Source organism: Ambystoma mexicanum, chromosome 14 (assembly GCF_040938575.1).
Source record: "Ambystoma mexicanum isolate Mex_15411 chromosome 14, UKY_AmexF1_1, whole genome shotgun sequence".
NCBI lineage: Eukaryota > Metazoa > Chordata > Amphibia > Caudata > Ambystomatidae > Ambystoma > Ambystoma mexicanum.
Window position 1 is genome coordinate 88,207,307 of NC_090940.1, and position 24,628 is coordinate 88,231,934.

The following is a 24,628-nucleotide window of genomic DNA, read 5'->3' on the forward strand; positions in this document are numbered from 1 at the left end:
GAGGAAGGTCTTTGGAGGAGGTTGGAAATTGAAAGGACCTTTGAGAGGAGAGGTGTAGGAGAGAGCTGAAGGTTGGAGGGAGTACTAAGAAGATTGGTGGAGTAGGGCAGAGCGTCTGGGGGGGAGAGAGAGAGAAAGAGTGTGTGTGTGTGTGTGTGTGCGTGTGAGAGAGAGAGAGAGAGAGAGAGAGAGAGAGAGAGAGAGAGAGAGAATGGACAGGGAGTATAGAGGAGGTTGGAAGATGAGCTAATAAAATCTGGAAAGAGAGACCTTGGGTTTGAAGGAAGAGAGACACTTGGTAAGAGAGGGATGTGGAGATGGTAGACATATAGATTTATGACCCTGTGGAGAGGTGGATAGAAGAGAGCTATGGGGGTGATAGACCCACCAAACTTTAAAAAGTGGGAACACTTGAGTTCTTTAGAGAGATGAAGAGCTGTAAGAGCCCAGAAGACCATATATGTCCCAGGCAGACTACAGAGGTGAGTGAGGTACAATATGGTGCAACCTCACCGAGGGGCAGGCAGTTTATGACATGGACCACCGGGAAGGGGAATGTCCCAGCGACCAGAAACTTAGAGCAGGTCCTTGGCCAGAAAAGAGCTGATGCCCTGTGCCTATTTCCCAGACCTAGGGAGAGTGCCATCATCCAGAGGAAGAATCAACAGTACCTCCAAATCCTGGAGTCTCTATCACAACTTCTTGGCCCATTATCATGACCTTTTCTGTTTTTTGAAGACCCCCCTTGTCGTTTTAACAAACTATATCCTTGTGTCAGCCTCCTATTCTCCCTCTCATGCTTTCTTGTGACATTCCTTTCAAACCAACAATGATGCACAGAGGTAACATGGTTCAGACACTTGTTTCCTAGGCTAGCAGCCCAATTTTCCTTTGCTGTGCCCCACCACTAATTCTGGACCATGCTCCACGTAGCACTAGGGTGGTCGATTTTATCTTTTCAAGCAGGCACCTGCACGAAGGCACAAAGCACAGGGCCTGCGGACGAGGGGCATGCCCCATGGATGGCTCGAAATGAAAGACGCTTATAGAATGCATACCCACATTCACTTCTGCCGGTTGCCCGCAGGTAGTCTACAGGCTGAAGCCTTCCCTCCATCTTTGCCTGGAAAAGAATCTGTCTCCTGCATAGCAATAAGTTAAGCAAACGGACCACTTGGAAACGTATTATTTCACTCTCACTTCTTCAAACCCAGCCAGGAGCCCCCCGAACTCAAACTGTAATGGTCTTAAACGGAATTATGTCTGGAATTCGTCATCACAAATGCCACTTAAAGGAGCGGAAGCCCCCCAGCTTGTGGGCCATGGTTGGGCACCTTGAGGATGCAGCAGGTCCCAGAGGAGGCCTAAAGGAGCTGTCATTGTATAGATGTAAAAGTGGGCCATGCCTCTTTTGCAACCTTCTCAGATTCAAGAAACACCTTTCTGCGCTGCTTCTCGTGAGTCTCACTGCTTTTGTGGTGGGGGCGGGGAGAGCCCATGTAGGAGAAGACAACATTGCTTATATCAGCAGGGTTACCCTGCCCAAATGACGATGCCACCCTTCCAACCTCTGCTGTCTGGGCAGTGTATAGTACTGTTATCAGAATCGCAGTAAACGCGAAGACAATGAGGCGGTGCATTGCATTCCTCCAGCTTTCATCGCAGCGTCGGGCAGTGCCCCATTGGCAGATTGTAATGTCATTTTCGTCAAGGATTGCAAGATGTATGGGAATCAGCAGAGGTCGCCAATGGTACAGGCATGGAGCTGCGTTTCCTTCTCTGGGGCGAGCTGGGCTGAGGCTGCAATGGGCTTGTTTACCTTCCAGAAGGAGTAAGGCCAGATAATTGCCTAGATTCAGGCAATCGCAAAAGCAGTGAACTCGGGGGACCGCGGGTCTTGTTTCAGATGCACACCCTGTGCAATCGTGTGCATATGCAATAAAAAGCTACGCATGGGTGTGAATTCCATCCGGGCCCTAGGTGTGGTTTTTTCGAGGTGAGCGGCGCGGTGCGCTTGCACCCTGCGCTAGGCGATGATTGGCTGCATCCGTTTCGCCGCCTGGCCCCTGCGGGGTCCGCAGCCCCAGGTGACTGGAACGTTACGTAAAATGCCATCAGCAGAGACGATTTGCCTACACGTGGCCCTTTCTGCGCATTACGAGCCCACAAACAGGAAAGCCAGGTGCCATGTGTAGGACCTGAGCGTGATTGTGATTCATACAGTGTAAAAAGCACAACATGGCGGGCGGGGGCGGTGAGAGGTGGACGCTGCACGGTGTGCCAGCCCCCTCACATATGCATTCATATTCTGGGCTTGGCAGCAGCACATATCTTCAGACTGGGTCAAAGTGCATGAATTTTCTATCCTTTCGCCTCATTCTTTTATTGTTTTATGTAACTCCAGAAAGGCAAGTCTGGTGGTACTATGCATGCAGCACCACTGAGCAGTCATGTTTTGCTCTGTCCAAATAACTGGCGGACGCGAGCAGATCAGACTTGCCCTGACAGGTGACTAGCCATTGCCCATTTACAAAAAAACCCCAAAAAACAGGAGGTTAATGATGCGCGGGCGCGTGCAGTCACTATGGCCAACACTGTGCATTATTTTAGTATAATATGATAGTTTATTTATGTCGCGCCCGTGTGTGATACACAGAAGCCTGCAGCATTTATATAATACCTGTGCTTATCAGTCTCGGTGGGACATCCCAGCCCACCTGTAATAAGGAAATGCATCACTTACTCAACTGTATTAAATTATGAAATGGAGAAGCCTGAAATATCCGTCTAAAAGCATGTAAATAATGTTTCTTCATTACAGGCTAGTTGTGACATCACTAATGGTCTGGACTAAGAAACAGACATCACTCTGTTACGCTTCAGTTGTGACCCCACAATGCCTTCTGCTTTTGCCAACACATAGCACAATTCCAGCTGCCACTGCAGCACGTAAAGCTAGGACAAGTTTTACAAAATCCTTTCTTATGAAATTACTCTCTGTGACCCTTTACAGACATGTAGAGATGAGCACCTTTTCATGGTAGTATGCTTATGGAGTTTAGCACGTAAGAGCCAGAATTCGAATGTTAGTGCTTATTTTAAAGCAAAAAACGAAAAGGTTTTTTGATGCGTTTTTATTAAACTGCAGCACATTAGAAGCTGCATATTTGTCTTTTTTAAAAGTTAACAGATTATTCATAGATTATATGTATCTGCACATTAAGCAGGAGGACAGGTATTGAAGGAGGTGACATTGTATGGTCATGTATTGCAGAGAAACTCAGCATCTCCGGCGGGTAGCGCACCACCAGAAGCCAGGACATGTGCAGACTTGAAATCCGCCACTGCAAATGCTGCAAAAAGGAAAGGACCCGTAAACAGATCTTCTCCACCTGCACACGTATAAAGTTCTTGTAGATGGTCTATGTGCAGCCAACAACACCTCGAGCACATCCGCAGAGAGGTCCCGGTCATCATATCTCATCTTCTCAAGAGTAACGCATGTATGTTAAGGCACTCCAGGCTCGGGTGAAGCACCTGGCCCTCCGACTGGGTTAGGAGATCCGGCCGCCCAAGCAACCGCAGAGGTGGGCAGATGGGTAGATTCAGGAGATCTTACCCGATATGGGGCAATTAGGATCATAGCTGCTCAAAACCTCTTGAGCCTCCTGTGAACCCAAGGGATGACAGGAATCAGAAGGAAGGCGTAATGGAGTGGAATGTTCTAATCCACAAGAAACGCTCCCCTACCTCACCCTTCACTGAGAATGCCCTTGAGCACAAAAGTCTGAACTTCCTGTGGGACTCTGTGGAAAACAGGTCCACCGTTGGGGTACCACAGTGAGAGAAGACCTCTTCTAGGACTTCCTGGCGCACTTCCCACTCGTGAGAGACTGTGCTCTGCCAGCTTAGAGCATCCACCGAACAGTTCTCTGTCCCTGCCAGATGAACTGCTGAGAGTGATATTTGGGTCTCCAATAACCAGAACCACAGCTACTTCACCTCTCTGCAGAGGGGGCAGGAGTGCACGCCGCCTTGCTTGTTCAGGTGGTGGTTCTGCTTGCTGGAGAACCAAATCTTAGGCTCAGCAGTTCATCTGCTAATTGACACTATTGTCTGGATGTTGCCTGCGGGATTGACACTTGTTTTGGTATGGCAGTGCTGCTAAATCTGCTACTGTAACACGTCCTGCTCACCTCCATCATCTTAACTGCTTGGGGAGTATATCAGATGAGAAAGCTGCAGCAGAAAAGCAATCCATTGAAAGAGAAATTGCTCACTGTAATGATCTTTCTATGGATTCTTCTCCCGCAGATTCCTCATCGCCACTCCCTTCCATCCCTGCTCAGAAAGTTCTTATGGCCTGGCGCACCTATCTAAGCAAAGGCACGCCTGGTGATGGCCCAGATGTGACCACTCCTATCTGGCTGGGCATTTGCTTTTTAAAAAGAAAGTTTTTGTAGGTTGATTAGCCTTGCCTCCCATCGTTTCCCCTGTAGCAGTTCTAGCACAGGGAAAAAGGGGGGAACTGAGGTATGCTCGTAGTGACGCAGTATATGTACGACGCCTGATGTCACGTCTGGAGCTGATGATCGAGCACCAAGCAAGACGGATCGACGGCCGAGTCGAGGTCCACTACACCCCCTGTCGAAGTTTTCCAAATCAGCGGAGCTGGATGAGGATATCTATCAGATGAGAAATCTGTGGGAGAAGAATCCATAGAAAGATCATTACGGTGACTAATTTCTCCTCTTCAGTTACTTGCAATATCCTAATAATGTGCTGTAGGGGGTACGTTATCCCATATAGTATTGTTGCTTTGTTATATCCTGCTCCCGGAGCCAGCACACAGTGTTAAAATCAGGCCCCCAAGCAGAATCCCAGCTTTATTTTAAACACTTAAATAAAAGGCTGAGTAGCTTTTTGGATTCCTTTACCCTGAATTAACTCTAACAATACAGGCAATGGCTGAAAATCAGACATGTATGCTAGTACTTTAATTTGGCGCACTGCTGGAGTTTAGAACAGTGTATCAGTAATCAGTGTGGGTGTTCCCAACGCCTAGAAAACAGAAAACAGTGTTTAAAGTACATTTTATGAAACTGAGTAAAAGTATTTGTTTGCAACACATTACGAGCTGCATATGGGTGTATTTGTTCTTAGAGTGCAGGCTCTGCATCTCAGGGAGCAAGAGACCAATATTTAAGGGTTGATCGTGTGATCAAGTATTAACACTATACAATAGCACAAGTGCATGTAAAATACATATTGCAAGTCACCTGGAAGTTCTGCGACATAAAGGACCTGAGTCTGCAACCTACGCCTCTACAGGGTCACAACACGCCTCCGTGACTTGTGATATCCTAACAACGCATTGTAAGTGATACACCATCCCAAATAGCATTACTTATTTTGTATGAAAATTCTCTATCACAATTGGCGGCTAGACCTCAGAAATCTCTCTTAAGGAATAAAGAGTTCCTGCTCTGGGTACAATCAGGATTCCCCTCAAGGGGACACGTCTTCTGCGTACTGCAGAGAGAATTGATCCCGCCTTGCAGAGCAACGCGATTCTCTGATTCTGCCCTTGTGACCGATCTGAGCTTACCCTGTGCTTCCTCCTGCAGGTTCTCCTTCCTCTCATGGACCAGTACTTCAAGAACCACTGCTTGTACTTCCTCTCGTCCCCTGTCAAGTCCCTCAGCAGCAGCGGCTATGCATCCAGCAAGGAAAAAGAGATGGTGGCCAGGTAAACAATGGCAATAATCTGCGTGTGTGGGCCCATGTTACCTACAGCCTCTAGGGGAAAAAGGGCTTTGGCGGCAGGTGTCTATACCTGCTGCCAAAAGAGGGTCCTGACTTTGAATCCTACAGTGAAACGTGTGGCCAGATTAACCACAAACTGACAGAACCCTGCTCACTGTCATTAAAACAAAGATCTCTTACTTAAGCTCTTTTTACAACGTTTCTTCCATGAGTATGCCAACCTTGAATATATGAATGGATGACTGCATGCATATTTCAACACTTTCTTGATGCCCTACAGAGAAGGAAACGCACTCCCGCAATGTGGTGCGATCCTGAAGGGGGAAATGACGCTTACAAAGAGGATGTTCTCCCTCATTAAACATGCTTCTCAAAACAGCTGAACTACAAGATATGTGTTTAAAGAACAGGGTGCACAGTTCTGGCAGTGTGTGGCTTATCCGTCGGCACGTTCCATCCACATTCATTTTGACTTTGCATGTAAGGAACAGAGTGGTGCCCTAGCATTTAATATCTGCATCCCAAGGTCACATTCCATATTCTGCAGGGTGGCTAGCCGAATCCCGGGAGCAGGTAAAGGCCCACATCTTCTTCCATTTGACACCCTCAATGTATGCAAAGTCTGCATTCTTCTGGCCTGGCCAGTGGCAGTCTGGGTTTCTTTGGGGTGCCTGACTTCTGGCAGCTCTTGAGGTTCAGTCCATCCACTCCTCCAACTCCCACTACTGAGGAAGGCATCCCCAATGCCATGTCTGTGCCCCGTGCATTGCTCTACAGCACTCGGCTGACCTAGGGATATTTAATTCCCTTTGCTGAGCCCTTAGACATTCTTCTGTGGGTGTAAAGGGTGTCTCTCGGGGAGCTGATCTGGCCACCCTACACTCCCTTATCAATCAGGGTTGATCCCTCTTTGCTTCAGAGGGTCACATCTATAGTGATGGCTCGTGTGCACTTGCAGATAATGTAGATGGGAACGGCAAACCGGGAATTCGAAAATATACAGGGCTGATATAATCAAATTTATAAAAGGACCAGAGGGCTCAGCAAGTAGGGAGGACCGAACCAGGTTAGGTTGCATTTGATCTGGCATTACTGAGACTCACTCCACTGAGTACCTGAACATCCCCGAAACCATACACTGCACACGACAACATCTATTTAGACTCTGAAGTGAGAGGTCCTCTGCTTTGTGCTGGAAAGGGCATTTTGAATATTTTAGCATGTGTTGATCTATGAATATGTGCACATCTTACTCTTGGAAGGCGGAACATTTTCATTCACTCGTCAGGGCTTTCCTTGGTTCTCCTATTCCTATTTCCCTTCACTGTAATTCTTTCCTATTCACCATGTTGCAATCTCTTGTCGTTTTCCTGTATCTCTTAATCTTCTTCTCCTCTTTTGCTTTCTCCTTTCAACCTTAGCCTATTCTGCAAACTCGCAGCTCTTGTTAGACATAGGATTTCCTTATTCGGTAAGTGGTACATGTCATGCTGTGTCGGTCATTGGAAGTTGAGCATGTCTCCCCATTCCCTCGTCTCCCTTGTGTGCTGCAGTGTGCTATACTGAGCTACAGTTTGCCAAGAATGTGTGGTTTATAATGGTTCAATTCAATACAACATGAGTTTCCCTCTATTTTTAATAGTCCTAAACTATATGTCGAACGTTCATGGAAAATGTGTGTAACTTGTAAAGTAGGTATTAACAGTTGTTACAGAGTTTTAAAAAGTTGTCCACGTTGGCAAAAAGTTAGACCCAACATTCAAAGATGTTTTAACTTTTTTGGTATTTGTTGAGTTAACAATGATAATGTGAAAAGAGAAGTGGCGAGGCAACACAGCAGATGTTCTTCCCCTTCGAGGGTCATGTGAGACAGCATGCATACTGAGCTGGGCTTCAAAAGCTCACAGCGATACAGAGCTTGTTCTTACACCGGCAGTACACCAGGTACAAGCTGGGAGATACCTGGAGTGTATACCAGTCACCAGAACCTGCTGTAAAAGAGATGGGAATTAGCGGGAGACTGCAAGAGATCAGCAACACCTGGCTATATATGATGCTGAGCACACCCCTATCATGAAGGATGAAAGTAGTGAGACCATCCTCACCATGAGGTCCCAGCATGATCCGCTGGCCCCCAAATGTAGAACCCCAGACAAGAAGTCTCACAAAAGAACAGGGCGAACCAGCGCCAACCCTGACCACTTAGGGAAAAGGGTCTTGAGTTGAAGCAATTAGCAAAATAAGTAGCCGGCAGCAGTCCAGCAAGGGCAGAGGAGAAAAACCTGCAGTCTTTTACACAAAGCCACTATCATCATTCGCGCCGCCCCAGCACCACGTACCTGCTGGTTCCTGGAGACTGTTTCCTCGGTGCTGCGGGCAAGCATGTCTGTCTCTGCGGCCCTAGGGATATCTATGGGAACGGGGGGCACCAGTGGGGAGTCCTGTGGAGATGCGGTTGTCGTGCAGGATGCTTCCGGGGTCAGAGCAACAACATGCTACGACGACATGGCACAGTCTTCAATGCTAGGATCATGTGAGTTTTCTCCCGGCAGCAGCGTTCGGTTTCCTAGGCGACTGTTGACGCTGGAAACAACACTCTCTATATAAAGGGCAGGCAAAACACGTCTGCAGTGCGTCTTAACGCTCCCATGGTTCCTGGCTCTGCCTTGCTCCCCTGTGGTCCTTCTAGGTCTTCCCAGGCCCTCTATGAACACTTGCTGGTTTTTCTCTCATCTATTTTGTCTTTTGTGTCCTCACTGCCTTGCTGCCCCCCTTCCCCTTGTTCTGCTCCTGTTTTTCGTCTCTCTCCCGGTTCTTTTATTACTGGTTCTGCTGTCAGAGTTGGCACCTTTGACAGTCCTTGTTGCTTCCAACATCCGCCTCCTTCCTCATTGGCACCCTTGTGGTTCCACTGCCTTGCACCACCTTAATTACCGGGAGGTGTGCCTAGCCCGTGGTGTGGGGAAACCAGTCCCCAACCTCGCCCAGGTCCTCAATTCCACCTGGGATGGAAGGGGGCTGAATCTCCTGGTTGCACTGACCCCGAGTCATCCTGGACGACTTGCGAACCAGGTCCCACAAAAAGAAAGGAAAGAGCCCATCACTGCAAGGACTTTGTAAGCACTGGCCTAGTGATCAAGCTCCTGACATAGTCTCTGCTATGGCCTCACTCAGTCGGGGGAGCGAGCAACAACCAACAAAGGTGGCCAGGTACCAAGCACCAGGAAGTAATAGTGAGCAGATGGACCAGAGCACATTGACAGGTACCAAATTCCACAGCGAATGGAAAAAGCCTTCCATTGTTGAAATATTTGCATGCTGGGAAACTGGGCCGAAGTCCCACAGCAAACGGACGTTGACTGTGTGTTCACAGAAATGCTAAACGCTGGAAACACTCAGCCTAATGCCTACAACAAATGATTGCTTAGTTGATAGAACAATTGGGCAATGCGAGATCTCAGTGTGAAAAAGTAAGCCACATAGTGATCCCGCCTTATGTCCATTCCTGAAAACATTTAAAATAGTTTGGCTCATTTTATGGAAAAAGAAAGTTGTAAATAAATCCTCACTCATCAGTTACAGTTAATTTTTTAAATAATCATAATAGGTTTTTCCAATGGATTGTCCTTCCACAGATTCCTCGAATTATATATACTTTCCTGTGGCAGCAGATCTCAGAAACGTTTTGACAGCACAGTTCAACGTGCAGCATTAGTGTTGAGGTCCTCCGGCACGCTCCATCTTCGAGGCCGGTTGTGACCTTGGCATCGGTACAAAGAGCTTGCATCTTGCCCACTGACCTCCATTCCTTTTTACGGTATACTCAGCGTGCTTCTCGAGAACTATCTTCAACGTCTCTGAAAAAAACATTTCTGATGCACTCGATACAATCCTTAAAATGTTGACTCCTAAACCGTCCTGGCTTACAAATTGTCAGGACTGTGACACCAAAATGTCGACAGACAGACAGTAACCAAGTTTTTCTTTGGTGCCTTTCTTCTGAACACATTGTAGCAGTTTGACATTCTTATCAGACAATGACACCGAACACATTGATAGAGAGGGCTTTAAAATTGGCTCTTGGGCATTCGATATTGAAATCGCCCAGTACTGCTGCATCTAATCGTAGGACTTCTGAAGGGAAGAGCTCTGAGATGGTGTCCAGATCGTCAGAGAGATCCAGGAAAGACAGGAAGAGGTCCCATTAGAAGAGCAAACCCAAACAATCGTCTTCGCTTCAAAGAAAAAGAATAAAAGACACAGGTACTTGCTGCCAGACTCCTCGCCTGACTGGCAGGTACATTTTCCTTCCAAAGCCGCTTCTGCAGAAAAATTAGAGGAATTCTGTGGCAAAATGATGAAGGTCTTTGCACATGCCTGTTTGCTCCTCGGGGGTGGAGGGAGAGACAAATACAACTGATTCCCCCAAGCTAGACCAAGCCGGCAGGGAATTGGAGTCCCGTCCATCCCGCGCACCCAAGAGCCTGGATCGGCATCGGCCATGAAAGAAACTTGCAAACACTCAATGCCGTTGTGGTATCGATACCTTCCACATTCTTCAACATTGTTTTGACGCTGATAACAAAAGGCCTGTCAACAGTCGATATCATCCTTGGCATTGAGATAGTCTCCTTTGTTGAAAAAAGACTTTGAGAGCTTCCTTAAGTGTCTTAGTAGGCGGCCTGATCCTGTTCGCCTTTGAGCCACTACAAACTTCCAGGGCCTCAGAAGAGTTTCAGTCAGAAGAAGGCAGCGTGACAGAACTGGCTATGAATTTGAAAGATGCTAATGGTCTTGAGACCTCCCCAGAGGTGGAATTCGAAAATCCAGACCCCCATGAGAATCCTAAAGCCGCTTACAGGAGAGTGATGACTAAAGTTACAGGTGCTTTAGGGTGGGTTCCTCCTGCTAAACAAATCACAGAGTACGACCTCACAGATAATTTAGAGAGAGTCCCACAAGTAGAATCTGTTCTACCCTTTCATGCTGACCCAAGGGATCCTTTGCTGGAGCTATGGAAGAAACCCTGTTCTGAACCAACAAGGATCTGAAGTATAAACCTCCGTCCTCTGCCCCACACTTCCTACCTATCCAAGCACCTCAGGCTTTAGAGTCTGGTAGTGCAGTCAGCAATGTCATGTACCAAATCAAGGACATATCCATCCTTGCCCCCAGATAGGGATGACAAGAAATAGGATACCTTACCAAATTACATGTTTGCATCAGGCAGTATTCCATTAATTGCCTTTAGCTCTACATGCACCCTCACCAAATACACCCACACCTTCTGGCCATTTATATCCCAGGCTGCAGAAAATATCCCAGAAGGCAAGTTAAGGGATGGCTTCCTGAGCATTGTGGGCGATGGTAAGGAAGCTATGTTCCAATCGCTTCAATGTGAACTTGATGCAGCTTATTGGGTTGGAAGGGCCTTGGGTACAAGCTCTGTGTCACAGAGTTTTGCCTGGCTAAGGAAGTCAGGCTTCATATTGAATGTACACATTAGACTATTGGACATGCCATTTGATGGTTCTAACTTGTTTGCCCCAAAGACTGATGATAGCTTGGAAAAGTTGTAAGCCTCAAAAGCGGCTGCTAAATCGCTAGAGGCGGCTGTACTCAATCCACACCTGAAACTTGGAAAGGAAAACCTTTTCGCTACTAGAGATCTCATAGCTAGAGAGGAAAAGATCAGGCATCTAACAAACAAGTAGAGAGAACATTTGCAAGACCATCAAGAGGTAGAGGTGAGAAAACATGCCAGTTTTCTCCCACTTCAGAGCCCTTCAGCATTGCTGTGGCTCCAAAACCACTTTGAGAACTTTTCTCACTCTACGGTGATAGGGGGATGTCTGTTGCATCATTCTGAAGAATGGGGCCATATAACTCCCAGATGCATTGGCATCGCAAGTGGTCACCCAAGGGTTCAGCCTTCCTTCCCTCTGGTGTCCTCCAAACTTTCCTCGGATCTATGTGATCACTGCGCCACCCGTAATGCTGCAGACGAAAATGTTGATGACCATTACGGCTCAGCACAGTGATCAGATAGACCACTGTGGCCCGCATTCCCCTAACCCACTCCCCCCCTGGCCACTTACGAAGGGTCAGTGCTGGAGCCACAGGGTCCTTTTTTCTTTTTCTTTTTTTTCTTTACCCTTTCGTATCCCCTGCTACCATGTAATGGATGTGCGGGACACCTCCACAGCCCCCATTACTCCGACGCACGGGAGCGGAGGACACCACCCGCAACCCCCGCTTCCATTAGTCAGAGTAATGGGGGTTGGGATATTAGTACGATGTAAAGGTGCCGTACTCGGTATAAGTGACATTTTGGAGTAGCAGCGTGTGTAAGTTTCCCTTTCTTCCACCCATTCCGCCACCTCATGCTCCGCACCCACTGCTCCAGCAGGAGATTATCTCCCTACTGGAGAAATGTTCCATATAATTGGCATAAGAGGTTGTACTCCCTTTACGTTTTGGTACCAAAAGGATGGAGGACTGTAACCCATCTTGGACTTGAGGCGCTTGAACTGTGTGTTCAGGAAAGACAAGTTAAAGATAGTAACACTCTTTTAGATGCTCCAGGTCCAAGGAGCTCCAGGAATGATTTGTGTCTCTCTACCTACAGGACGCTTACTTTCTTGTGCCAATCTATCTGATGCACAGAAAGTACTTGGGGTTTGTCATTGGCAGCTCTCACTACTAGTTTTGAGTACTGCTTTTTGGGGCTCTTCTCCGCCTGAGGGTTTTCACCAAGCTGATGGCAGTGGTGGTGGCCTGCCTGGAGAGGGGAGGAATTCACATCTTCCCGACTTGGATGATTGGATGATAAGAACCGGCTTGCCAGATCAAGCTTTGGATCATCTCAACCGCAGCTGCCACTTCTTGCATTGACTGAGCTTCTCCCTCATGTTCATTTTAACACGCCAATTTATCTGAGCAGTCCTAGACACTTCCTCAGGAAAGGCTTTTCTTACCAAGGGCAGGCTCTACAAATTCAACAGAATGTTCACCAAATTTCAAAACACCAATTTTCTAACATCCTTGGACTTCTTACTTTGCTAGGTCTCATTGCTTCCTGCATTTCCTTGTTCCGGAAGTGTGACTGCAAATGAGGCCACTTTAGTGAGCTCCTAATGTGGAAAACAGCTTTCCTCGTAGCCATTAAATCAGCATGTAGAGTGTGTGAGCTTCAACTGCTTTAATGTAAACCACCTTTCAAGATCTTCTCAAGAGACTATGTTACACTCAGAGTACTGAAAAGGAGAGAAATATATTACCTTAATTGTGCCAACAGACTGGGATTGATCAAGGAAGTATGAATGACAAACAGGAGCATGTGAGTTTGTCAATTGTAGTATTTATTGGTGATCCAATCAAAAGAGAACTCAAATCATATTGCAAGATAAGGCTTAATCATAGACCCTAATGTTAAATTCACAGAAGGGAGGGATGAAGTAAGGCTCAAGGCAAAGTTTGAAAGTTTGGTTGCCCTTAGTGGTATTTGCAGAGTAGGGGCATTATTTGGATTCTTGAGGTCCTTGTTGTTGACTTGTGGTAGGTTTTTGCCACTTAATTAGTAGTATTTTCCTTTGTATTGACTTCCCTTAGTGTTGTTTGCACCATAGGGGCTTTTTCTTTCTTTTTTGATCTTTGAGGTCCTGGTTGTGAGGTTCCGTGGTTTCGACAGTTGGGGTTCTTAGTTGATGTGTGCGGCCTTGGAAGCCGTGATTAGTATTTCATGATGGGCTGCTTTGTGTACATAATTCCCTCATGTACATTTTCCCTCAACACGTGTTTCTCCAATACTTTAGTACTGGTTCCTCAGGAGGGTTGTTCGTTTGGTAGAACTATAACGTTACGTCGAGATTCGCGTTACTAAGGGCACGAGTTTCACTTTGGTCCTAGTCACTTGCGTATTGATTTAGGATGCAGGTATTGGCTCCTTTGTGAGTGGATTATTATAGTCAGTTCAAATCTATCGCAGTGTGATAGCCGAGCGCTTGTCAGTATCAGGGATCGCCTATACTGACAAGCGCTCGGCTATATCATCCCTCCCTTCTGTGAATTTAACATTAGGGTCTATGATTAAGCCTTATTTTGCAATATGATTTGAGTTCTCTTTTGATTGGATCACCAATAAATATTACAATTGACAAACCCACATGCTCCTGTTTGTCATTCATACTTTTTTGATCAATCCCAGTCTGTTGGCGCAATTAAGGTAATATATTTCTCTCCTTTTTAGTCTTTTGCAGTCATTGTGCAACCTCAATGGTATTATTACCTTGCAGCCACAGACACCCTAGCTTACAAGACCTATAGTCAATATTAATGAGCTCACTGTAAAGATTGCGTTCAGGTTGCAAACTATCATTTCCCTTACACTCAGAGTTCGCCCTCCTTCTTACCTAAGGCAGTCTCTAAATTTCCCCTTACACAAAAAATCTGCTTACCTGCCTTCTGCACTCTGCCTCATCCTTCTAAGGAGGGGAAAAGGCTAGTAGAGATCCTAGAAGGGCATTGAGTTTCTACATCACCGGAATGAATACTTTAGAGTCAGACAATCAAGTCTTTGTGTAGTAAACCTGCTCTAAAACAGGCACAGATTTGACAAAGCAGATGGATTGTGCTGTGCATATCTGAATGCTACTCTATGGCAGGGCAAGACATCTCTGAGGGTTTCAGAGCACTCTCAACCAGATGTTTAGCTACCACATCAGCACTCCAAAGAGGAGTACCAGCTCAAGAGATCTGTCAAGTGGCCACGTGGGCTGTCCATAGTTTTGTGTAATATTATTGCCTGGATACTATGTCAAGTCAGGGCACCCGCTTTGGTAGACCAGTCTTGCAACATATCCTAATGTAATGTCAATGGGAGTTTGTTCCTCCAGCAAGTGGGTACTGCTATGGCAGTCTATCTAAGACGAGAAATCCATGGGAGGGCACAATCATTTAGAAGAACAAGTTACTTGTCTCTGGTAATGTTCTTTCTGATGGATGTTCCTCCTATGGATTCATTGCCATCCCATCCTATCCCACAATTAGAGAGCTCTCTTTTGCTTATCTCTTTCAATGCCCAAGCTGTGCCTCCTATATTGCGCAATCCCTGACGCGTCTCAGCAAGTAGGGAAAATGAAAAACCATAGGTCATGGGGCCTCGTGCGAGCTATTTGTACTGATGTTGATGTCACGTCTGGCCTCAAAGACGGAGAGCGCAGAGGGACCTTGACACCTATGCTGCACATTGCCCCCTACTGTGAAAAAGTTCAGAGATCTGCTGCCACCGGACAATATATCGAAGAGGAAGAATCCATTGAGGGAACATCCATCAGAAACAATATTATCAGGAGTAAATATTTTGTTATTTTAAACCTTTAATGTCATTCATCATTTGTTTTAAAAAATAAACTATCAATCTTAAATAACCTCTTCAATCACTCAATCAATATTAATTAAGCTTGGTAATAGAATGCATTCCATGACATCTGACATAAAAAAGCACGTATAGAAAGTCTAGACAATGTTCTCACTGAATATTCCATGAATTGCGTTGTAAACTTCATAACATCTGCCCGGCTTGTGGGCAGCCTTTTCCTTCTGTTTTCCTAATGCAGGATCTTGCTTTAGGAATGGTATCTTGGTGCTTTCCAGTTGAGAATGTCACACCCGTGTAATCATTTGTTGATTTTCCATTGGGCTTGCATATAGCCTGTGGTCTTCTTGATCATGCTTGGTCACCAGCAGTGGCCATCCAGCTCCCTGACGCGTCCCAATTCACCTCCTTAACCATTGAGATGTGTAGGCAACATCCAAATTGTAACATTCTTTGAAGGCCTGCAGTGTATGATCAACAAACCACACACACACACACACAGACGTACATGCGGGCACAAACATGCACACACACACACTCTCTCTCACATTCCCTCTCACATTCACAGTCACACACACACACACACAGATCACATTTAAGACTCAAAAGACAGTAACGTGCATGGGAAGTCTTCTTTCTGACCAGAAAGGTCAGTTCTTCACTACACCTGGGCCCAATCACAGCGCCGTCTCTACTGAAGCGTTGGCTTACTAGTGTACAAGCGGCTTCTACTAGGGCATGCTAAATACCTGGGGCGCTGATGGGAGCACCTATGATGGGATCTTCAACATTATGTATAATCTTCACATATTCCCAGCCCCCAAAGCAGATCCCAGAAAGCCCTTAAAGTGATATGAGAAATACAAAATAATGTTTAGCACATGGACACCAGCTCTAACAGAGAGGTTTTATTCTCTCCGTGTAATGCCACTAACAAGGGAGCACTGTTAATGAGCAAGAACACAGCAGCCATTTCTGCACTACTTCCGGGTCACCAAGAAAGGATCAGAGATACCATTGGCTTATTTGTAAACTATTTGTTCTCGCAATATGCTTCATTGTTGGCTTATAACGTGTTTTTGCTTCAATGTTTCCGTGTTTTGCTCTTTCAGACTCTTTCATGGTCTTTCCTTTTCCTGACAAGCACGACTTCTGCCAGGACTCTGTCAAAATTGTAAAAAGGACCTTGTCCTTTCCCCCAACGAATATGGCCCAACCTTTTCAGGAATACGCCAAAGAAATTGGGAAATTATGACAGACAGTCTATGTGCCTTCTTTGACTTCCAAGAATACAAAAATGGATGAGTGCTCTGAGCAAACGTCATGCAAGATTACTGTTGTACAAAGTGATTCTGCTGGGAAATAAATTCCATACAACTGGCCTCCCCGCTGAGACTATAAGGCACTGGCATTTATTTAAAGAATAAATATAGCCTCCAAACCAAGATCTTCCGCTACTTGCAGGTTCTGCTTTGGCTCCGCCATGATGCCCTTTCGGCTCCATAGAAGAAGCTTTCAATTGCGCTTTCTCATTCAGACACTGGGATGCTTCCCATTCAGACACTGGGACCTTTCCATTTTAGACACATAGATGCTTCTCATTCAGGCACTGTGATCTTTCCCTTTTAGGTCCTGGGACCATTCTCATTCATACACTTGGATGCTTCCCATTCAGACACTGCAATGCTTCCCATTCAGACACTGGGATGCTTCCCATTCAGACACTGGGACCTTTCCATTTTAGACACATAGATGCTTCTCATTCAGGCACTGTGATCTTTCCCTTTTAGGTCCTGGGAGCTTTCTCATTCAGACACTTGGATGCTTCCCATTCAGACACTGCGATGCTTCCCATTCAGACACTGCGATGCTTCCCATTCAGACACTGGGATGCTTCCCATTCAGACACTGCGATGCTTCCCATTCAGACACTGGGATGCTTCCCATTCAGACACTGCGATGCTTCCCATTCACACACTGGGATGCTTCCCATTCAGACACTGGGATGCTTCCCATTCAGACACTGGGATGCTTCCCATTCAGGCCCAGGAACTTTCCCTTTATGACCCCGGAATCTTTCTCATTAGCACCCGGGCAGGGGGTGCACCCAATCAGGTTCCATGGATCACGGGCTGAAACCTCTAATCTCAGCCCATCTCCCCTACCACGCAGTGCCAATTCCCCCCTCTCCCTACTCCTCCCATTGTTTTTTTAAACTATTCCCCGCTCCATCCCCACTTACCTGCTGTTTGCTGTGGCACACCCTGCTGACGCCACAGCAGCTTCGCTTTTCCAGCTGCCATGGAGACAGAAGAGGTGGCTCTGCACAGAGCCCCGCCTTCTCCAACCATGGTGGCCATCTTAGGAAATTATTTTCATTCAAAGAACGGAATGCGTGCGGCGCCCCGTTCTTTGAATGATAATACCCTTTTCTAACACCCCGGGTTAGCACTTTGGTAACCTGTGGTGCTAATAGCATTATCACACGGTTCCAAGGGCTGGAAAGGGGGGTAACGTCCTGGTGCCCTCCTTATAGGTGATGAAATAAAAGAGTTCCCAATGTGGGAACTTACGCCCCCTGCACACTTTCTGTCATGCGCCGTCTTCAGAGTTGGCGCCTGTGGCCCCATGCATGTTTACACTGTTCCTGATTCCCATCACGTTTAGGATTTACGTGCATCCAGCGGTCTAGTCTTTCACTGCGTGGATGCACGTAGCGCTATTTAAGCCACGCCCCCATAACACTCTTTGCGTTGCAACCTCTACGGTCAGCTGTTTCCCGTGCTGCCGTTGTTGCGCTTCACTCTAACTTTTCGCCTAGCCAGTTGTGCTTGGCCGCCTTCTGCGCTCTGTCTCATTCTTCCTCCTCTTTCTGCCTTCATCGTTCGTACTTTGGTCCCTTCGGTGCCCTTCTCTTCTTCCTCCCTACCGCTCTCTAGTCTCCTCCCCTTTTCTCTTACCTCCACGCTATTTCCCTGTCGCTTTCCCTTCGTCTCTTACCTGTTCCAGTTACTCATTTACTCATTTACTTGCTCCATTTCTTACCATCTTGCCTTCCCGGAGTGTGTTGTTAGCTACACATTGGTTCGGATCCACCTCGAGCCCAAGTTCCACTGGAGGTCCTGCCGGGTCCTTCTATCCACAGGGTTTTTTCTGCCGCGGCTGGCTTGGCTTTTTCCCCGCTTTTGGTCCCTCCCGGGAAAGGGGTCACAAGGTAGTGCTTTATAACAGCCTTCACTGTGGCTTCTTCCCGTGCGAGACCCAAGCTGCAAACGAGAAAAGAGAAGGATTACAGAGCCCGCTGTTCCCTCAGCCCGCTGGAGGAGGAAGCCGCCAATACCTCAGGTGAGGAGGAGACACAAGAGGCGGAGGGGAAAAGGGACGTTCCGAGTATTTAGGTCAAGGAAGTTGACAGTTTGCAATGCCATCCCCCAACAATGGCTACTCCGGAACAAGTACAGGAGTTAGTAGCCGCAGTTCAAAACCTCTCACTGGAAATGCAAAACATGAAAGCTGAGAACAACCTACTGAAACAAATGGTATCCGCTTGTGAACCACCCTCTACTGATCTACCCCCAATGACACTGTCCTCAGGCAAATATGACGGGTCACCCAAGAAGCTTAAAGAATTCTTAGATGCCTGCAGGGTATACTTTACGTTCAGAGCCCGCACATACGCCTCAGATCACGCAAAAGTGGGATTTCTTATCTCAAACATGTCTGGCAATGCCCTCGCTTGGGCCACCCCTTTGGTTACACAGCCAGATCCTGTACCCCAAAATTACGGCGCATTTGTGGATCTTTTGAAGCGCACTTTTGAGAGACCCGAACTAACTATGGCAGCAGGAGAGGATTTGCTGGATGTCAGCCAAGGGCAGTCTGACGTGCTGACGTACATCTCATCGTTCAAGAGATTAGCTACGGAGACCGGATGGTCCGACCAATGTCAATACATCTTGTTCTGCCGGGGGCTCTGAGAAGAACTAAAAGATGAGTTGGCACACTTTCCACGACCTGCTTCCTTACCGGAACTGATGACTGCCGCACTCCAAATGGAGTTTAGAATGCAAGAGAGACGACACGAGAAACGTAAGACACATCCCCCTTTTTCAAGGACCCCTTCTCCTCCCTTACCAACGGTCAAGCGATTTGAGGAACCCAGGCAGATCAGAGCCACTCGTCGTTCCTTGACTCCTGAGGAAAGGCTGAGAAGAAGAGAACAAGGACTATGCGCCTATTGTGGTCCGATAAACATTCTATACGTACGTGCACTGAGTTGCTAAACAAGCCGTCAGAAAATGACAACCCTTGATCCTAGAAGGGACGTGAAATCGAGGGCCATCTGGTAGTCCCTATGTGTCGATGTCCATTGATTTCTCCAACACTTCAGAGGATTCACGCCTCATGGTTCTGACAGTCAAGGTCACAGTGAACGGCAATCAAGTGGAGACTCTGGCGTTGCTTGACTGTGGAGCCGCAGGTAATTTCGTAGACACTCTCTGGGTGGACAAGGTTGGAGCCACGCGTATTGACCGTACTCATGGCCAAAAGGTAGAGGGCGTGGACGGAAAGCCGTTGATTCCGGGCCAATTCTTCAAACCACCGAACCATTACCACGCACCATACATCAACATTCAGAGGTCATCACCTTTGACATCATCCGTGCTGCTCACTTTCCTCTGATATTAGGAATCACTTGGTTACGTCAACACAATCCTAGTGTTGACTGGAAGACCAACTGTTTGAGTTTCAATTCGAACTATTGTCATACCAACTGTTTCCAGGGATTGTCCTATCAAATTGCAAGAACCATCTCCAGTGCTCTTGTCACAACTATTGGTGTCCATTCCATTACCCAGGTGTTAGAAGAATACAGTGCAGTTTTTGCTAAAGATTCTCCTTTGGAACTACCTCCTCATAGACCAGAAGATTGCGGCATAGATCTGGTACCAGATGCCTTAGTACCCTTTGGCAGAATGTTTGCATTGTCTAAGATGGAAAAGGAGATGCCACGTAAATACCTCGATGAGAACCTACACAACGGCCTCATTAGGCCTTCAAAATCCCCAGCAGGGGCTCCTCTGTTCTTTATAACCAAACGAGACTCAACCGACCTTCAACCATGCATCGACTACAGAGGGCTCAATAAGGTAACTGAGAAGGACCGGTATCCCATGCCACTTATTCCCGACATCCTAGAAGCCGTCCAGAATGCCTCTGTATTTGCCAAGCTGGATTTACGTAGTGCCTATCACCTCCTCAGAATACGCTCCAGAGACAAATGGAAAACAGCATTCCGGACAACCTTTGGTCTCTACGAATATCACGTAATGCCATTTGGAATTGTGAACGCACCTGCAATATTCCAGAGATTTATGGATCAGATCTTCTCAGACCTTCTGTTTGTGTCCGTCGTCATATATCTCGATGTAATTTTGATCTATTCTCGGAACTTACAAGAACATCTGGGCCATCTTACAGAAGTGTTAAAACGACTCAAAGCACATCACATACTGGTAAAGAGAGAGAAGTGCATCTTTGGAGCTACTTCAGTACCTTATTTGGGTTTTATCCTTTCACCCCAAGGCATTCAGATGGACCAAAGAAAGGTAGATGCCATTCTCCAGTGGCAGGCTCCTACCTCTGTTAAGGAGGTCCAAAGGTTTCTGGGCATGGCCAACTTCTACAGGCATTTTATATCTGGCTTCTCAGATATGGTCCTGCCTATTACTAACCTTCTTAAGAAATCCTCGAAGCCATTTGCTTGGAACCCTCAAGCTGAAGACAGTTTTCAATGGTTGAAGAAGCAGTTTTGTAGTGCTCCCATACTCCGTCAGCCATATCAGAGCAAACGATTCATGTTGGAGAACGACGCCTCAGCAGCAGCTATAAGGGCTGTCTTGTTACAGGAGCATGACAATGAAGAACACCCTGTAGCCTACCTATCTAAGACCCTCACTTCGAGCCAACAAAACTACTCGGTCATCGAAAGAGAGTTATTAGCCATGAAGAAGGCGTGTGAGGTATGGAGACACCTGTTGCAAGGAACTAGTCTTCCTTTCATCATCAGAACGGATCATAAAAATTTGCAAGTTCTACAGTCCATGGACTGTATTAATTACCGTCAGGCCTGATGGGCAAATTTTTTTTCCCAATATGACTTCCACATCACATACATCCCAGGAAGTCCGAACACTTTGGCTGATGCCCTATCCAGGAAAACAGGTACCTCAAGGGTCACGTCCGGTACATCAGAGAGGTTGTTTCCCAGAAACCGAATCATCGCAACCCTCAACCCATTTCTGCAGCGGATCAGAGAGGCAGCTGCAAACCACCCGGAACCAAAAGGTTTAAGGAAGTCTGATGGCTTATTCTTTAAGAAGAGGAAACTTTGGATGCCATCCAAAGCTCTTCAGAAGGACGTCCTTTCCTGGTGTCACGATCATAAAACGGCTGGTCATAGAGGACAAGCCGGTACCTTGGATTTGGTTTGGCGGACTTTCTATTTGCCTGGTTTTTCCAATGACATTAAACAATACGTCAAGACCTGTGATGTGTGCAATCGGAGTAAATATGGAACTCAAATACCTATAGGTCTACTGCAACAAGATGCCATACCAGACCGTCCCTGGAGCCATATCACTACGGATTTCATGTCAATCTACCTTTATCCAATGGGTGTTCCTATATTATGGTATCCATGGACTCTCTTACTAAAATGGCTCATTTTTCCCCGCTTCCAGATTTGCCCACTGCAGAGGGTATGGCAGTTGTGTTCATCAAGGACGTCTTCAAGCTACATGGGCTCCCAGACATGATTGTCTCGGATCATGGTAGCCAATACGTTTCCAAGTTCGGGGAGTCGCTCTGCACAGCTCTGGGAATCGAACAGGCTTTGTCATCTGGCTACCACCCACAAACCAATAGACAGACTGAACAACTGAATGCCTCCCTGGAACAGTATCTACGGAGCTACACAAATTTGGAACAGGACAATTGGGTAGACTTGTTACCCACAGCAGAGTTTGCATATAATAACGCTAGCCATTCGGCCAGCGGTATGTCCCCCCTCTACTACACCTACGGGTATCATCCCCGGTCCATCATTCCTCTCGTTCCTATGCCGCCTTCCATTCCCAAGGTGGAAGAGGTGTTATTTCGTCTCAAAGACACCCAAGAAAAGGCAAAAACCAACTTAATGGAAAGCCTCAGATCCTATAAGAGACAGACTGATAAGCACCGGCAGGATGTTCCGGATTGGAAAGTGGGCTCAAAGGTGTGGCTGTCTACTAAATATCTGCCAGCTGGTCTCACCCATCTAAACTCTCACCGCGGTTCATTGGGCCTTATCCTATCACTGGCAAGGTCAATCCGGTAGCATTCCGTCTAAAACTACCGTCTGTTCTTAAACGAGTGCATCCTGTTTTTCATGCCACTCTTTTAATAAGTGCAGATCAGTCTTGGAATACTCATACTTTTTCCCTACTTACCCATCAAAACCGCAAGCCTGAATATGAGGTTTCGCAATTAAGGGATTCCCGATACCGCAAGGGTCAATTGGAGTACCTGGTTCGTTGGAAGGGGTTTTCCCATGCAGAGAATGTGTGGGAGCCGGTCACGCACTTACATGCCCCTGTCCTTCTTAGGAAGTTCCATAGAGCACATCCAGGCAAGCCGGGGGGGTTGCGTCTAGGAAGGGGGCATACTGTCATGCGCCGTCTTCAGAGTTGGCGCCTGTGGCCCCATCCTTGTTTACACTCTTCCTGATTCCCATCACGTTTAGGACTTACTTGCATCCAGTGGTCTAGTCTTTCACTGCGTGGATGCACGTAGCACTATTTAAGCCACGCCCCCATAACACTCTTTGTGTTGCAACCGCTATGGTCAGCTGTTTCCCGTGTTGCCGCTCTTGCGCTTCGCTCTAACTTTTCGCCTAGCCCGTTGAGCTTGGCCATCTTCCGCGCTCTGTCTCATTCTTCCTCCTCTTTCTGCCTTCATCGTTCGTACTTCGGTCCGTTCGGTGCCCTTCTCTTCTTCCTCCCTACCTCTCTCTAGTCTCCTCCCCTTTTCTCTTACCTCCATGCTAGTTCCCTGTCGCTTTCCCTTTGTCTCTTACCTGTTCCAGTTACTCATTTACTCATTTACTTGCTCCATTTCTTACCACCTTGCCTTCCCGGAGTGTGTTGTTACCTACACATTGGTTCGGATCCACCTCGAGCCCAAGTTCCACTGGAGGTCCTGCCGGGTCCTTCTATCGACGGGTTTTTTTCTGCGTGGCTGGCTTTTTCCCCGCTTTTGGTCCCTCCCGGGAAAGGGGTCACAAGGTAGTGCTTTATAACAGCCTTCCCGTGCGAGACCCAAGCTTCAAACGAGAAAAGAGAATGATTATAGAGCCCACCGTTCCCTCAGCCCGCTAGAGGAGGAAGACACTGATACCTCAGGTGAGGAGGAGACACAAGAGGAGGAGGGGAAAAGGGACGTTCCGAGTATTCAGGTCAAGGAAGTTGACACTTTCTTATGGCCTAAGGTTGGCAAATAGTTAAGAATCTGTAGCTTCAGGTCTCCAAAGAACTCAAAGAAAGGTTATTTGGATACCTTATGCTACTACTGATTAGAAATAGGTAAACTCAATTAGTTAAAGCATAATACCAGTCACTTGGTTATTTCAATTTATACATATTCTATAAACAGAGACATTCAGCCGTCCATGGATTCATCAAATTTTAATGTAAGGGATTTCCCAATGTGTTTCGAGTTAAGAAACTCTTCATCAGGGGCTTCATCTAAGAACTCTACTAAGAGAATTTAAACAATGATAATATCAGTTGTCTGTCATATTTCATTACAATTTACAAAATCAAAACAAATTTGGATAAATTCAATACATTATCAGTAGAGTCAACTCTAGTTCTTTAGTATCAGGAGAGATTTAGATCATATTAATACTTTGCAAAACACAAAAGAGAAAAACACAAAAGAAATCCTGGATTAACGGGACAAACTCCTGTGTCCAGAATGAATATTATTCAACAATTGAATCGGGTATTGGCAAAGGTAATTAGCATCTCAGTCTATTTTGAGTTCATTAAGCTCAAGGGTTTTGAAGAGAAGGACATGGTTAATAGCAATGATTGCATCTAGTATGTTCCAATTTACCTACCTTGCTTCTCTCGGACCTATAACTCAGGCTGCCCCCCAACCCCGTTCCTGCCCTTGGAACGGGATGATAACGCTATGTTCAGGCCCTGGGATACTTCTCTTTCAGACACTGGGATGCTTCCCATTCAGACATTGGGATGTTTCCCATGCAGACACTGCAACCTCTCCATTTTAGAAATTGGGGTATAGCTCATTCAGACACAGGGACCTTTCTCGTTCAGACACTGGATGCTTCCCATTCAGACACTGGGATGCTTCCCATTCAGACACTGGGATGTTTCCCATTCAGACACTGCAACCTCTCCATTTTAGAAACTGGGGTATAGC

The 24,628-nt window shown here is 46.7% G+C and overlaps 1 protein-coding gene across 7 annotated transcripts in view; it reads left to right on the plus strand.

Moving 5' to 3' along the window:
* The window catches only part of RYR3 (ryanodine receptor 3), a 1,751,462-nt gene that overhangs the window by 1,200,994 nt on the left and 525,840 nt on the right, over positions 1–24,628 (plus strand). For all 7 annotated transcript variants that reach the window (XM_069638568.1, XM_069638566.1, XM_069638573.1 and 4 more), the window contains 2 exons: positions 5,628–5,749; positions 7,188–7,237. In XM_069638568.1, the coding sequence (XP_069494669.1) occupies positions 5,628–5,749; positions 7,188–7,237 (172 nt within the window). The remainder of the gene's footprint in view (positions 1–5,627; positions 5,750–7,187; positions 7,238–24,628) is intronic.